The sequence below is a fragment of the Amblyomma mixtum genome, chromosome 3 (assembly GCF_055824585.1).
Source record: "Amblyomma mixtum isolate Tamu chromosome 3, ASM5582458v1, whole genome shotgun sequence".
Classification (NCBI taxonomy): Eukaryota; Metazoa; Arthropoda; class Arachnida; order Ixodida; family Ixodidae; genus Amblyomma; species Amblyomma mixtum.
Genome location: NC_143014.1, coordinates 98266501 through 98280787, shown reverse-complemented (window position 1 = coordinate 98280787; position 14287 = coordinate 98266501). Strand labels below are relative to the sequence as shown.

The 14287-nt window shown below is 43.0% G+C and overlaps 1 protein-coding gene across 3 annotated transcripts in view; it reads left to right on the top strand.

The window, feature by feature from the left end:
• Nucleotides 1–14287, top strand: part of LOC149351103 (uncharacterized) — a 34003-nt gene that overhangs the window by 5234 nt on the left and 14482 nt on the right. For 2 of the 3 annotated variants that reach the window (XM_089580341.1, XM_089580343.1), the window contains exons 2-5: nucleotides 404–627; nucleotides 2070–2223; nucleotides 2668–2799; nucleotides 13138–13356. In XM_089580341.1, coding sequence (XP_089436467.1) covers nucleotides 404–627; nucleotides 2070–2223; nucleotides 2668–2799; nucleotides 13138–13356 — 729 coding nt within the window. Of the gene's footprint in view, nucleotides 1–403; nucleotides 628–2069; nucleotides 2224–2667; nucleotides 2800–13137; nucleotides 13365–14287 lie in introns of all 3 variants that reach the window. The other variant, XM_089580342.1, reaches the window with a different exon arrangement.

Here is a 14287-nt window from a genome sequence, read left to right as displayed (position 1 = left end):
TGATAAAAATTGGTATTGAAGTAAACTGTAAATTTGCTAAAAAATTTGATGTTGCGTGCGCAAAGTACCATAAGTTGCATGTGATGCGCCCGAACCTGAGAATAAAACGTTGATAGCAAAACAAATCTTTTGCCCTTGTCAGTTACCTGCCACAGCCCTACGTGCTGTCAACTGCACCAAAATCAACATCATGTGTTTCCTTGCAGCATGAACAATATGCCTGAAAAATATTCTTGGTCATGCACTCAGATATTTCATGGTCATGCATTCTTGAGTCGTGCATGCATCTTTCGAATATTCGAGATGCGAATATTTTTTTTTTGTGCCTGTTGTGTAGTAAAAGAGATGATGTCATTATTTTGTGTGCAGCAGATGTTCTCAATTTTTTTTTCTACGTTTTCAGTTCATATCTCGTCACTGTGCATGGGAGAGCGACACTACCCTCAGTACAAGAAGATTGACGGTGCCGTGCTGACATCAGAAAGCGAGAACAACCTGGAGTGTGCTGTCACCTTCCAGACTGACTCCATCTTACAACGCTTCATGCTTCGCTTTGAAAGGCTGGCCTTGGACTGCCACGATCATCTAGTCATTTTTGATGGCGCTCATGCCATAGGGAACCACAAGGTGCTGAGAAAAATGTCGCTTTATGGTCATTGCACTGTGCTCATAATTATTACAGAAACTAAAAAAAATACTTAGGTTTGCCATTGCTACTTAATTTCTGTTACTAGAGCCACATGCATGCACAATTCGGGCACAATTCAATGGAAGTTACTGGCCTTGAGTAACATGTATATGTGTTTTGCACAGAACATATCTTTTTTGATAAACGTGTAATTAAAGCACCTCTGCCTAAGCCCTGACTAAGAACTGTGATAGTGTATGCAAATGCCATTTCGTATAAACTCAGGTAGAGAGATGAGAGCTCTGTTGGCAAGCTGGCTTCACTGCAGTATGATCACATTTGCACTGAAGCCAGCACAAAGGCACATGTAAGCGAATGGAAGGAAGCGAAAAATGTTGGCAGGTGTGGCTGCGGGGAAAAAAAAAAACAAGATTATAGTATTATCATAACTTTCTCATATAAGCTGGCATTATTGAAGTGCTTAATCAGCAATTTTATGATGTACTAAGGTCGGGATTAACAATTAACAAGAAAGCAAGAAAGTGTCCATGTGACCTCATCTCAGAAAGCAAATTGTAATTCCTAGACCATCAGACAGAGCTATGGTTAGTTATCCTGACATATTGTGTGTGCCATTTTTACTGAAACTCTTCAAGCATTGAATCTTAGCATTCCACTGCATTTCATATAAATATTGCAGGAATATGACTGATATTTCTTTAGAAACCTGTGAAAGGACTGCAGGCTACTAGGCCAGTTTTCATATAAAGCATCATGTGTTATATGTTGCAAACATATATGCACCACTTATAAGACAAATATACCTGCATAGGACTAATTAGTGAGAATTCTTTTTGTAGTATAATATCATAAATTTACTGTCACTCTTGCAATATTTTCTTGTTGCACTTATACTAGTAATCCTGGATAGGCAAAAATGCACAAAATTATTCTTGATAAATGAATCAAATCGTTGTGAAAATACTCTTACCATTATTTATTTGGTGCTCTTGTCTGGCACAATGCTTTGCATCCATGGTCCAACAAGTTTCATCTTAATAAAGAAAAATTTATTAGTGTTTGTCACTGTTGCCCTCTATGATAAGGGCACTATTATTTAATTTCACGTTCTTGACTTCTAGAGTTAGGGGTTAGCTTGTTGCTTATTCAGCAGTTTTATCCAAACTTACTAATCCTGTTAAGAGTAACACAGAAGGACAGTACTAGAAATCCTGTTTGTGCATATTAAAATGTATAAATACAGCATGCTTGTTAGTTTTGGAGTGCCGCAGGAAAAGGTGTTAAATTGTGCATACCTTTCGGTATTGTGTCAAATTGCAAGTTTCCACTTGCAGCATGGTCATTATAGAGGGGAACATGAGTTGTATTTTCTCCGGTGGCAGTCTCTGAACCTCAGTCACGATATTCTTTATGGCCACAGGTGGATCTTTCATGTCGGAGCACACGCTCGGATGTGGGGACCATCTTCACACAGGGGAACTATGTGACTCTCAAGTATACCACAGACAGCTGGAGCCCACAAGGAAATGGCTTCAAACTAATCATCACTGCCTACAAGGACAGCTCACTTCCTGGTGAGAAACAGCAGTTTAGAGCAAATTACACCAAAGTGCACTACAACATGGAACTTACACTGAAGACCATAGTTATATTGATGAAATTTTTCTGAAGCTCACTAGATTTTCACGCAATGTAATAGATTGTGCTGTGTGCAGCTGTGCGCCAGCAGTGTTTGTGTAGCCTGAAAGTAGTACAGCAGTGTCACCCAATACTAGTGCAGCACTGTGATGACATGAGCATAGAAACTTTTTATAAGCAGGCTTTAATTTCTTGTCTTTTAGACAAGACATTTTTGAGCTCCTGAACCTCACGTAATTTTAAAACACAGAAAAATCTCTTAATGCTCACATTTACCTTTTTTGCATTAGTAGCATGCATCATGTCATACACTAGTTACACTGCTGCTATTGCATTTCTGCAGTAGCGGTTTTAGCAACTGGCAATATTTGTGCTTACAGATCTCAAGCACGACCTGAAGTGCCGGGACTTTGAGTGTCACAATAGCTTCTGCATCTCAAGCAACTTGACATGCGACGGTGTCAACCACTGTGGTGACAACAGCGACGAGACAAGTCATGCTTTATGCGTAGGTTAGTGAACCTGTGGTTTTCACACAGTGCATGTGGTGCCAGGTCACTGAGTGTCACTAACCAGAGCCAGTAGTTGTGTGTCACTTTAAACTTCAGCAGAAATTGTGTCCCATAACCTTTGTCTGTGAATGCACAGGGAAAGGGAAAGGAGTTTGGCTACAGTAATGGTAAGTCCATGGAAAAACTGGCCATTTTCTACATATGTACAGCCGCCCTGATTTTTAATAATATAGCGCGAGCGTCGACCGAACTGCTGGTCAGCGCCTTATAACGGCGATAAGCGTGCAACAAGGCGAGAGTTCGCGCACGCGCACGAAGGCAGAGCGTCGTCTGCTGCGCTGTTCCGTGCACGAGGACACACGCCCTGCCACAATATCAGTTCGCAAGATCCCGGTGAAGCCGTAGAGCGCATGCGCATGATTAATATGCGAGAGCGCATGAGACGTGATTTCTTTCTCCCTCTTTTTTTTGCCTATTACGGGAGACCAGCCTGGCGATGCAAAGTTATGATAAGAAAAAATAAAAGGAAAGAAATATAGCAGCACGTTGAAACGATTGCCTGGATCGCGATAAACGGGGTTCCAACCGATGCCTTTTTATGCCGTCGAGACACTGCAAGGCAGATTAAAGAGCTGGTTGGAACCCCGTTTATAGCGATGCAGGCAATGGTTTCAATGTGCTGCTATATTTCTTTCCTTTTATTTTTTCTTATCATAACTTCGCATCACCAGGCTGGCCTCCCGTAATAGGCAAAAAAAAAAGAGGGAGAAAGAAATCACGTTTCATGCGGTCTCGCATATAATCATGCGCATGCGCTCTACGACTTGGCGGGATCTTGAGAACTGATATTGTGGCAGGGCGTGTGTCCTCGTGCTCGGAACAGCGTAGCAGACGACGCTCTGCCTTTGTGCGCATGCGCGAACTCTCGCCTTGTTGCACGCTTATCGCCGTTATAAGGCGCTGACCAGCAGTTCGGTCGACGCTCGCGCTATATTATTAAAAATCAGGGCGGCTGTACCTCTAATTTATAAAGTCAGGTGGCATGAAAGCAGTTACAGGCAGTTAATTGTATTCACGATATGTAATTGCTGCTTGCAATAAGGAGCAGCTCACTGTACCTAAGATATAGTTGTGCAGCTACTCAGGAAAGTTATATTTTTGTCGGAACTTGTGTGGCTGACAAAAACATATTCCAAAATCCGGGATCACGTAATCTGTTTTTGTCAGTCTAGCTTTGTTGATACATGTTATTACTGCCCGATATTCTGATGTGCTGTCTGTACTCCGACCCTCATTTGCTTGCTGGTAGTAAAAATGTATACTCATCTCTTCTCACCATTGGCTACATCACATTAATCACTCAAACTCAGAAGTCAAAAACAGTATATGTTACTAAGGCATTTCCTTATGAAAACAATTACTCATTCAAACCATTTCTGAGAGCTGAAATTAACTTTCTCACTTATCAACTGTAGTGTGTGCACAAATATACATAGAATACTGCGTTCACTTCATGCAACAAGTATATTGAAATTGAAAACAACTACTGGCAACTAATATCTACTAGGATCAGATGATTCTGATGAAATCTCTCGACTGTAGTTGGAAAATAACCTTGTTCCACTAGGATGCCAAGTGGATGGCAGTTAGTTCCATTAGCAGGACTTCCAGGAACTAGCTGGTTCGATTCTAGCAGCAACACAAATGTGTTGAAGCAACTGGGATAGCATTTCCAGTAGGTGAGGGACTAGGAAGCATGTCCTCTCAGGCTGGGAACAAACAGAAGTTAAATAGCCCTGCCTGGTAAAAAGAGTAAATCAGTTTGGCAGTTTACATTACTAGCTTGCTCTAAAAGAACTTAGGAGGCATTGCATGATTTCACGTGGAACCAGTTTATCAAATAATGTTAGATATATTCTCAGCTGGGGCCAGTTAAGGGCTGGCTGAACACTGTGTGGTTCACCCTGGAACCACTCAAATTTGATATTCCATGCTGGGACTACCCAAAGGCCTCAGCTTAAAGTAGGGCATCAAGTAAGATTAAAGTGAAATGTGATGGACTGCAGATTGCGGTTAATTCCAACATAATAGGGAACGCCAATGTCATGGTCTCGCTTGGATATTAGAGCAAAAGCTCTGCTACGCTAGCCTGAACAAAAGTTTCCCTGCTTGTTGCCAGAGCCTCGAGCAGAGCAGCAGGTGGTTAGCAAGGGCATCGCTAGCAACCGGATCTGCGTCTAGAAACAGGCAGTCACTGCACTAATCTCCGTGCTTTGCCGCAGTGTTGCTCTGCTGAATCACTAGACTAAGATAGTGTATAGATATATAGTAGTTATTGTGGTTAACCCTGATAACGTCATAGTATAGTAAAGAGTATAATTAGTAGTAAACATAAGAATGTCCACATGTAATACATCAGTTGAAAGAGGAAATTTAGCCTAATTAATTAACACTAATTAGACAGATTAATTACCACAATTAGTCAGTTTATATGTATGTTGCTCTAGCAACGGTTAACTATAAGTGCTAAACAGGTGACGTGACCTTCAGCTTGACCTTGAAAAAATTTAGCGAATTATAAGAACATTTGGTGAACGCATGACGTCATGTACAGTATAATGCAATGTAAGTCTCGTGACTTAGCATGACGTCAATCGGCGCATTGAAAAGGCGTCTACGGAGGCTGCTCTCGCCACAAGCAGCGGCAACACGGTTGGAAATGAAGACGCAGTCGCTTCGACGAGTCCCAGTGCTGGCAGTTGTTTCGAACATACTCCACATTACAGATGCCAAGCCGCATTTAAATGCCCAATGCACAGAGCTTTCGCTCTCTAACTATGTTCAACAGTAGTTAAACCACAGCTAAATTTTTTTAGTCAGGTCAACAATGCAAGGGAAGCAATTGCGTGCCTGCAGAAGAATCTTTTCTGCTATACTACCATGAATTGATTAACCATTACGGAGTTATGAAAAAGCATTCATTCACTTTTACAAATCTCACTATCTTCTCTACTTTGCATATGTTAACTTGTAACGATTCGGTCCTCAACACTTGCATTCTCACCTGTGATTTCACGGAGCCTTGTAAATTGCCAGCTTTGTAGAGGCTGTAGGGTATGATGAAATGGAGCTCAGTACGTTGGGACCTGCCTTTGCTAGGGCTCGATCTGACTTTGATATGCTCAGCTGGAACAATTCTGACTGAAAATATTGAAGTAAACCATTTTAACTAAGATCTTTTTATATTCAGTTTATTATGCTCACTAGGGGTGGCTTTGCACTGCAAATTTTAATGTTGCTAATGACAGACTTGCATCTAACTTAAATTTGTTCATGAGGTTACTTCACTTTAAGTGCACTTGGGGGTAACTCTATATTTAGAAAAGCCAGCCTTCAGTAAAATATCTTTTGAAAGTGATGTGTACTCACTTTTGACTCACTTCCACCTGCCTCGATGGCTCAGTGGTTAGCGTGCTCGGCTACTGAGCCGAAGTACCCGAGTTCGAACCCGACCACGGTGGCTGCATTTTGATGGACGCGAAACGCAAAAGACGCTCGTGTGCTGTGCAATGTCAATGCACGTAAAAGATTCTCATGTGGTCGAAATTATTCCAGAGACCTCCACTACGGCACCTCTTCCTTCCTGTCTTCTCTCACTCCTTCCTTTATCCCTTCCCTTACGGCGCGCTCAGGTGTCCACCTAGATGTGAGACAGATATTGCGCCATTTTCTTTTCCTCAAAAACCAATTTTAAATTTTTTTTGTACTTCCAGTGTTTTGGGGAGGCAGGAGAGTTGGACAAATTATTGCCTTGAATAATTTTTTCTAGGCTCTTTGTCTGCGTGTTTATTCAGGTGACTGGCATGCCTCACCCTTTTAGAGAGAGCATTACTTGTATTGGTAGGTCTGAGCTTCTGTATGTTAGAATCCATTGACTTGCTGGACAAGGTGTATTTGTGTGGAGTATGTGTGTGTGTGTACAGGTTCTCTGCAATGTCCTGCACTAAGTGGGAGGATACTTGCACCTGAGTGAGGGAAGGCTGTGTACTGCAACACTTCGTTTCGAAATATTTTGCAGATGCAGGATTGTAGGTTTTTGAGAAGATGAGTCTTAGCCTTTCCAAGTCATTAGAGAAAGACTTATTTAGTTGCATATCAGAATAAGACTGCACATCTGAATGTGGTGACATTACAGATGACAATGTTTTGTGAAGCCAGGATGAAGTGCTTGTATTGTCTTGGCCTCATTCAGGACAATTTTTAAATGTGGATGCAAGAAAGAGCAGTAAAGCTGCTCTTTCTTGCATGCGGGCTGCTATCCTGATACAAAGATGCTCTGAGCCCAACAAATTAACAACTCAGTGTCAAGTCAAGCCTCACAGAGTTTATAAATGGACGTGCATAGATACGGTCCTTCCCTTTTGGGTTTTATTTTTTCCATTATTCAGGTGTAAAAATCGGGCGATATTTTTCGAGCTCAAATTCGGGTACAAATTGGATTATTCAGGAAAAATTTCTATAGTTCGGGTTTTCTTGGGGGTTTTATTTTTTGCACCACAGAACAGTTTACTATAACAGTTTGTTTTTCTCCTAGACACAAAATGCCCAATTTTTTCTCTTTCTTTCATAAACAACACACGGAAATCATGGGTTCCACTAAAAAGTTATTTACAAATTAAGATTATCTTTTCTAAGTCGACCCCCCCAACTAGCTACCCATTCTGGGCAAAAAAAGTTTGACTCCTAATATAGGTCGACATTGCCTCACCCTGCGGCCCATAGCTCACCAATAAGGTTTTCAGAAGACAGAGTCATGCAAGGGAACTTTTATTTGTCCACGAGTCATCTCTTACGTCTCGTCTTCACTTGTAAGAAGGAGGCAGTTGCTGTCATCTCTGTCTTGTGAGCTACTGCTGCCGCTGGTCATCGGAAAGAGTGCCATGATGCCGCACATGAAAAATGCCACACAGACCATGTTGGTTGGCAGCTGGCACTCCACCACTGCCGGAGCTCCTGTCAAGGGCGCACTGGGGCGCCTCGATGGGCCAGAGGCGCGGCGAGCATCGAGGCACCCTAGCGTGCATAGCGTCTTGGTGCTTCGCCAAGTTGACCGAGCGCGCCATCCCGCAGGTGCTCTTGTCAAAGATAAACACGCCGTGATATTATCGGCGCACAGCATCTTGGCATGCTCCCAAGGTCTGCGCTGCGGACAATGCGAAATTGAGGAACGCCCTAAGAAAAGATGACGCTTAAACGGACCCTGAGGAGAAATTGAAGTTGGCTTATATCGCTAAAATACCAGTTCCCAACCACAAGAAGTCCACTCTTACTGAAAACAGCCCTCAGCCCTCAAAAGCAAATTTGAGTCAGAGCGGTGGGAAAAAGCTTTAATACGAAGCCATTACTAGTTCCATTACGATAAAAACCGGCGCTGTGTGTTAATGTGTGTACTCGCAGATGGTACAGAAAACCCCAGCGATGGCAAGAAAAATAGGGCGACGGCATCAAGCGGCCATATCATGCACACAGCAAGCTGAGAACCGCCACTTCAGACAATCATATACGTGTCGTTCATCTATATATATTCCTTACTGGCCGACCTCAATGTGGCACCAGTTTTCCTGACAACATTCGTACCAAAATTGGGCTGCAACCATTTGCCGTACAGCGTTCCAGGTGGTATCATACGATTTCTCGTTGCATATAGCTTACATGTGGTAGTGAAGTTGGAGGCTAGCTTGTGACATGGATTCGAACCGACGACATATGCACCTTCAATTGTATGCACCTGTATGCAATTGTATGCACCTTCAATTGCACGGTTGAGGTGTCCACCGTGATGCGAGACAGTTACTGTGCCATTTCCTTTCCTCAAAAACCAATTTTTGTATCAAATTACGTTCATCGTATAGCATTCCTGGTGGCGTCGTACGTGCATGCATGCATATGTGTGTATGTGTTGGGTGGGGGGGTATCAGTGCAACCAGGGACAGTAATACTTTCGCATTCCCACACGTAAGCAGTCGTAAGTGATTCTGCCGAATTTTTTCAACTTGTAATCCAAATCTCTTAGCAGGAAATGCCCAACTATTGGGTTTTCCTAACAAAAAAAGTTTTATTGAGTTATCCTGAGTGTCCCTTTTAAAAAACAGTAAATTCTCAATGGCAAAAGTGGGGGTGAATTCATTGTGCCAGCAAAAAATTTGAGGTGTCTCTTTAAAAAAAAGTAAATTCTCAACGGCAAAAGTTGGCAGCAAAAAATTTGAGGGGACTTAAGCTCTGCTGTAAGGCTACTTCACATGGTGTGACACGCATGAAAAAATATGCCCCAGTTGCATTGTCATTGCAACACCATTCGTAGCCACTTTTTTAACGTGCTGACGATTTCAGTCGGTGTGGCACGAGCTGCTTTCCATAGGCAAGAAAGGCTTAGGCAAATATAAATGTCAAACATCTTATTATGTGTTTATTTTATAATTGTGACCAATATTGGACTGTCGTGCATTTTTATGTTCAATAAAACATTTTAGAGTTTTTTGCGCTCGTCTACAGATACGCAACTACAAGCAGCCAGCCTCCTTGGAAATTCTATTGGTTGACGGTTGGGCCGTTCGCAATAATTGTGCCAACGGTGCGGCAGTGCGGCCAACTCGCTGGAAATTTGTTGTAAAGGGTTTGCGACGATACCAACGCGCCATTCTGTCACAAAACGCTGGAAATCGTGCAGCACTGTGGCTGCAATCACATCATGTGAAACAGCCTTTAAAGGTATACTAAAGAGGAATCTGAACTCGTCTTTTTATCGTGGGAACTCGATCTACATGTTCCAAGCATTCTTAGAAACTTCGAATTATTGTCCTGTGCAGCCGATTTCCCTAATTGAAATCAGATTAAATGTCCCGGCTCCTGCCTTTTTTTGAACTCACTGCCGAAGGTAGGAGGAGTCAACTAACGCATGGTGTGCTTTTTAGGCAGTCACGTGGCAGCTTCACTTTCGCTTTTATTTTGTTTTTTACGTTTCCGTGAATAAATAGATCCACTCAGGGACAACATAGCTGCAAATTAGGCCCACGGAAATAAAAATACGCGTGGACTCTTTGCTTTCGCTGATCTCTACGTATCACAGCGGCAAGCCACCACGGGATTGGTTGAAAGGTTGGCTGACTCCTCCTACCGTCAGCGGTTGAGTAAAAAAAATGGCAGGAGCCAGGACGTTTAATCCGATTTAAATTATAGAAATCGCCCGCACAGGACAATAACTCGAAGTTTCTACGAATGCTTGGAACGTGTAGATTGAGTTCTCATGGTAAAAAGAAGAGTCCAGATACCATTTCCGGGCACCTTTAACTCATTAGATATCACATCATACCTTTAAAACGGAGCTTAACTCCTCCAATTTTTGTCCTCTCACTTCTAAATTTCCCTTTTCCAAGTTATAAAATTCATCCACCTCATGAAAACAAGCGTTAAAAGGAGTTTAAGATCCCAAGTTGACCGAAGACACATATATCTCTGGAATATAAGCACTAGATATTCACAAATTTTTCTTATGATGTCTCCAGCTTTGTGAACTGGAAAACCAACAGCATCTACAAGGCTAATTTTCGGGGAGAAATCGGGTTTAACCCGCTTTTTAAAGGGACTCTGAAATGATTTTGATGAGCATATTCTGGTGCTACAGGTCAGTAGAGGTGATCTTTTTGGGTGTTCAAGTAAAATTTGAAAGCTCTGCTTGAACCCTATAATTTAGAATGAATTTTTAAAAGTCACTGCTCGCAGTAGCTTGCTACCGACTAGGGCAACATGCCTCACCGCGCGTCCCCTAGAATATGCCCATCGAAATCATTTCAGGGTCCCTTTAAGAAATAACATGTTGGGGGTGCAAGAATGGGGTAAAATTGGGTTTCAGCCAAATATGAAGGGCCCTATGCACATACTGTAGACTCGTGATGATTTGCACTTCCGGTTAATGCAAACAAATTTCATCTTTTTGACTGGCCGGTTATATTTTCAATGCATTTTAAAGATGCTTAATTAGTACTGTGGCTTCATTTAATTAAAACTTTTTGTCTCGTTTCAATGCTCCCGGCGGGCGCAAGAGCAGCGGCTGAGGTCGGGCACATCAAATCAGCGATGCCGCATCAGTTGAAAATTCGCTGGTGGCACCTGATGTGATCATTCAGATATCGCTTATCAAACCCTAACTTGGGGGACATTGTTGACTTCACATGCTCTGACATGCGTGAAAGTGCATGTGCAATGATGACCAGAGGGGCCCCACCACTGCATAGTTTAATTTTCAGAGCTTCTCTACCAGCTATCAGCAGTGCATCATCAGCCAAGCCCAGCTACGCGCTATTTCGGTGCTGACTGGTGCGTCACTGGTCTTTTCCTTATTTTTAGAAGGCGTCGTGCCTTTGTGGCGCTAGTGTGCATTCCCCTCGCTTCCGTTCACATGCCTTTTCTTGTGAACCCTCCTCACATGGGTGCTGTTGCTTCTGAGGAGGCTACACTGCCGCCGTGTCGCTCTGTGGAACAGGCTAGTGCTGAAGCCATTACCATTTTGGAGCAGTACCACTGTGATACCCCTGACAGTGCGTGTGCATTGTATAACACATAACGGAACTGCGAAAAATCGCAGCTGCCACGTAGCTCTCACCGAGCAGCAGATGGCCATTGTCCATTTTTTCATCAGTTGAATCCAATATGATATGAGGAGATTTTCGGCAGTGTTTTTGGAGCCATTTGATAATTCGAGTTTCAGATAATTCGGATGTTTCTTCCAGTCTCTTGAAGTCCCAGTTAACGTGGTTTTACTGTATTGGGAGCCAGAGCTTCTTTCTCAACCTCGCAACCAGTTGGGTACTGCTGGTATAGAGCAAACAGTTCAGTGCTCTTCACCCAAATTTTATGTTGCGCTAATGCTTATAGCTATGGTTTCATGGAGAAAAAGTTCCAAAGTACTATTTGTATGCACAGATTATATACATGAAGTAAATCACATAAAGTGTGGTTCTTTGAAGTTTGAAATTGTGGGAGTCTACTGTAATGGCACCATTGATTAAGAAACACTGTAGGTCCCTTCAAAGGAACTGCATGTCTGCTATTCCTTAAGTTTACTCTCTCACTTGTGAACCTGCTGGCTTCATTATCTTTTCATTCACACTTGTGAGGCCACTCACTCATGTAATCTGAAGCTCATATTGGAATTTGTTGACTAACTTGCAAAATATAGATGTAACCTTATTCACTTGCTGTCTTGTATAATGTGGTATCTCCTTGGTGATGCTGAAGAGGTGACATTGTATCAAACTAAACTAAGCTTATTTCGTGCACGTGCAGTCATACAGGCTCCCACACACACATACACACACACAAAAAAAAGACTCCTAGAATAAACCATAGTAGCTGTTAGCGAGGTAGCACACGTGCAATTATATTTTTACTACATTGAGAACTGTAGAAAGAGCTCATTCAGTCTGTCTGAAAGCAGTATTGTGAACTTGTAGTTTTTGTAAGACATTCAAAACACAAACTACTGCACACAAGGCCACATAGCAGTGCCATCTTTGATATTTCTTTCAGCAATATGGCTGTGTTGAGCATGGTCAGGGTTAGTAGATGTTGAAGGTGCATGGTCATAGACACGAGAAAAGTAAATATTGTAAATATTTGGAGGCACACATTGTACACTGCTTAAAGGGACCCTGAAATGATTTCAATGGGCACATTCTAGTGCAACAGATCTGTAGACATGGTCTTTGCAGATATTCGAGTCAAATTCGAAAGCTCTGCGTGGGCCCTATAATTTAGAAATAATTTTTAAAAATCGCTGCTCGCCGTAGCTCGCAACCGATTAGGGCGATACACCTCACCATGCATCCCGTACTCCAATGACGTCAGTGGGCAGAAAAGTCAGCCTTCAAGCTCGCCCTGGCTGCCCACTGATGACATCAGGAAGGGGACACGCCGTGAGGTGTCACCCTAATCGGTAGCGAGCTACTGCGAGCAGCTATTTTTAAAAATTATTTCTGAATTAGAGTCCACGCAGAGCTTTCAAATTTGACTCAAATATCCGCAAAGACCATCTCTACAGATCTGTTGCACTAGAATGTGCCCATCGAAATCATTTCAGGGTCCCTTTAATTGGGTCATGCAGGAGTGTAATCTTCTTTGTTCAACATGTCCTGTTCAGATCACTGCAAGGTTTGTTTGTTCTGGCAAAATTAACTTTGCTCAGCTCTTACAGCAAAAAAGTAGCCACTTACTGTACACCACGTGGCTCTAGGCATGCCACAAAGCCTACTAAATGGGTGTTATTACTGCATCTCCATGCAGATGACACAGCCAGCAGCCAAATCCTGGGCCTCGGTGTGAGTGTGTTTGTGACACTGGCCCTGGTGGTGATAGTGGTGTGCCTGGTGTTGTGTGTGGGCACCCTGTGCCTGTGCCAGCGACTGCAGCAGCATCAGCAGCAGCGCCAGGCAACCTCTGGGGCAATGACGCTTCCAGGGAACCACCCTGCTGCCCTGCAGGCCAACCACAGCGCCTTCCCCAGTAAGCGTGTAATGACGCTTTCCTGGCTTCCCCCCTGTCTGCTCTGCTGCACTACCCTGCCTGCTTGTCTGAGGGGATGCATCTGTTCCCAGTAGCTGTGTATTGTTGCCTCTGCCTGGCCCAGATGCTGAGCCAGTGTGCAGCATACCTCAGTAGTGCTGCCATCATTACTAGGAAAATGCTTTGCTGAGAGACATACCTTTCACCTTCCTTTGCTTGCTTCAACATGCAGGTATACATGCAGACAATGTGTAGCATTCATACAGGCTGTGAAAACAGGAAATGCCCTTGGAAAGCAATATGGATCACTAGTTTTTGCTCCTTAGTATGATTGTGCACAGTGGAGGCAGTTTCATATCTCTTACTATGACCAGACCTAGACAACATATATGTCGCCAGGGCATCACTCAGTGTCTACTGCATTGGCAGATGGGGTTTTAAAGAAATTGGAGGACGTTTAAGCTTCGCCTTTAAGAGTGGAATGTGACAGCGTGTTGCAGTGCTGCCAGGGTATTACTTATGTGCGCATCAGTATACAAAGACACTTCACGAAGTCAAAGACCACAGCGCAATCACTAGGTCCACTTTTATTCAGTTCGAACCAACAAGCCTTCATAGCGTGTTCTGCACATGCTCGCCTCGCTATCTGAAACACCTGAGTTTGGTTCTTCGTATTTTATTTGGAGGGTATCATGTGACAACGCCAACAACACCGACACTGGCTTTTGTGCAACACGAGCTGCTTAACGCTGTTGAGTTAATGCAAATTTGTGCACCAGCTGTGAGATAACTGGGTGAAAAGAAAAGGGCACTCATTCACGACTGGAAGCCAGTGTTAGTTGACTCGTAAGTTCTTGTTTTATAAAATATTCTTGCCCAAAGACTTGATGCATAAAAAAATATTTTGCTCACTGCACCTTTGAGACTTGCT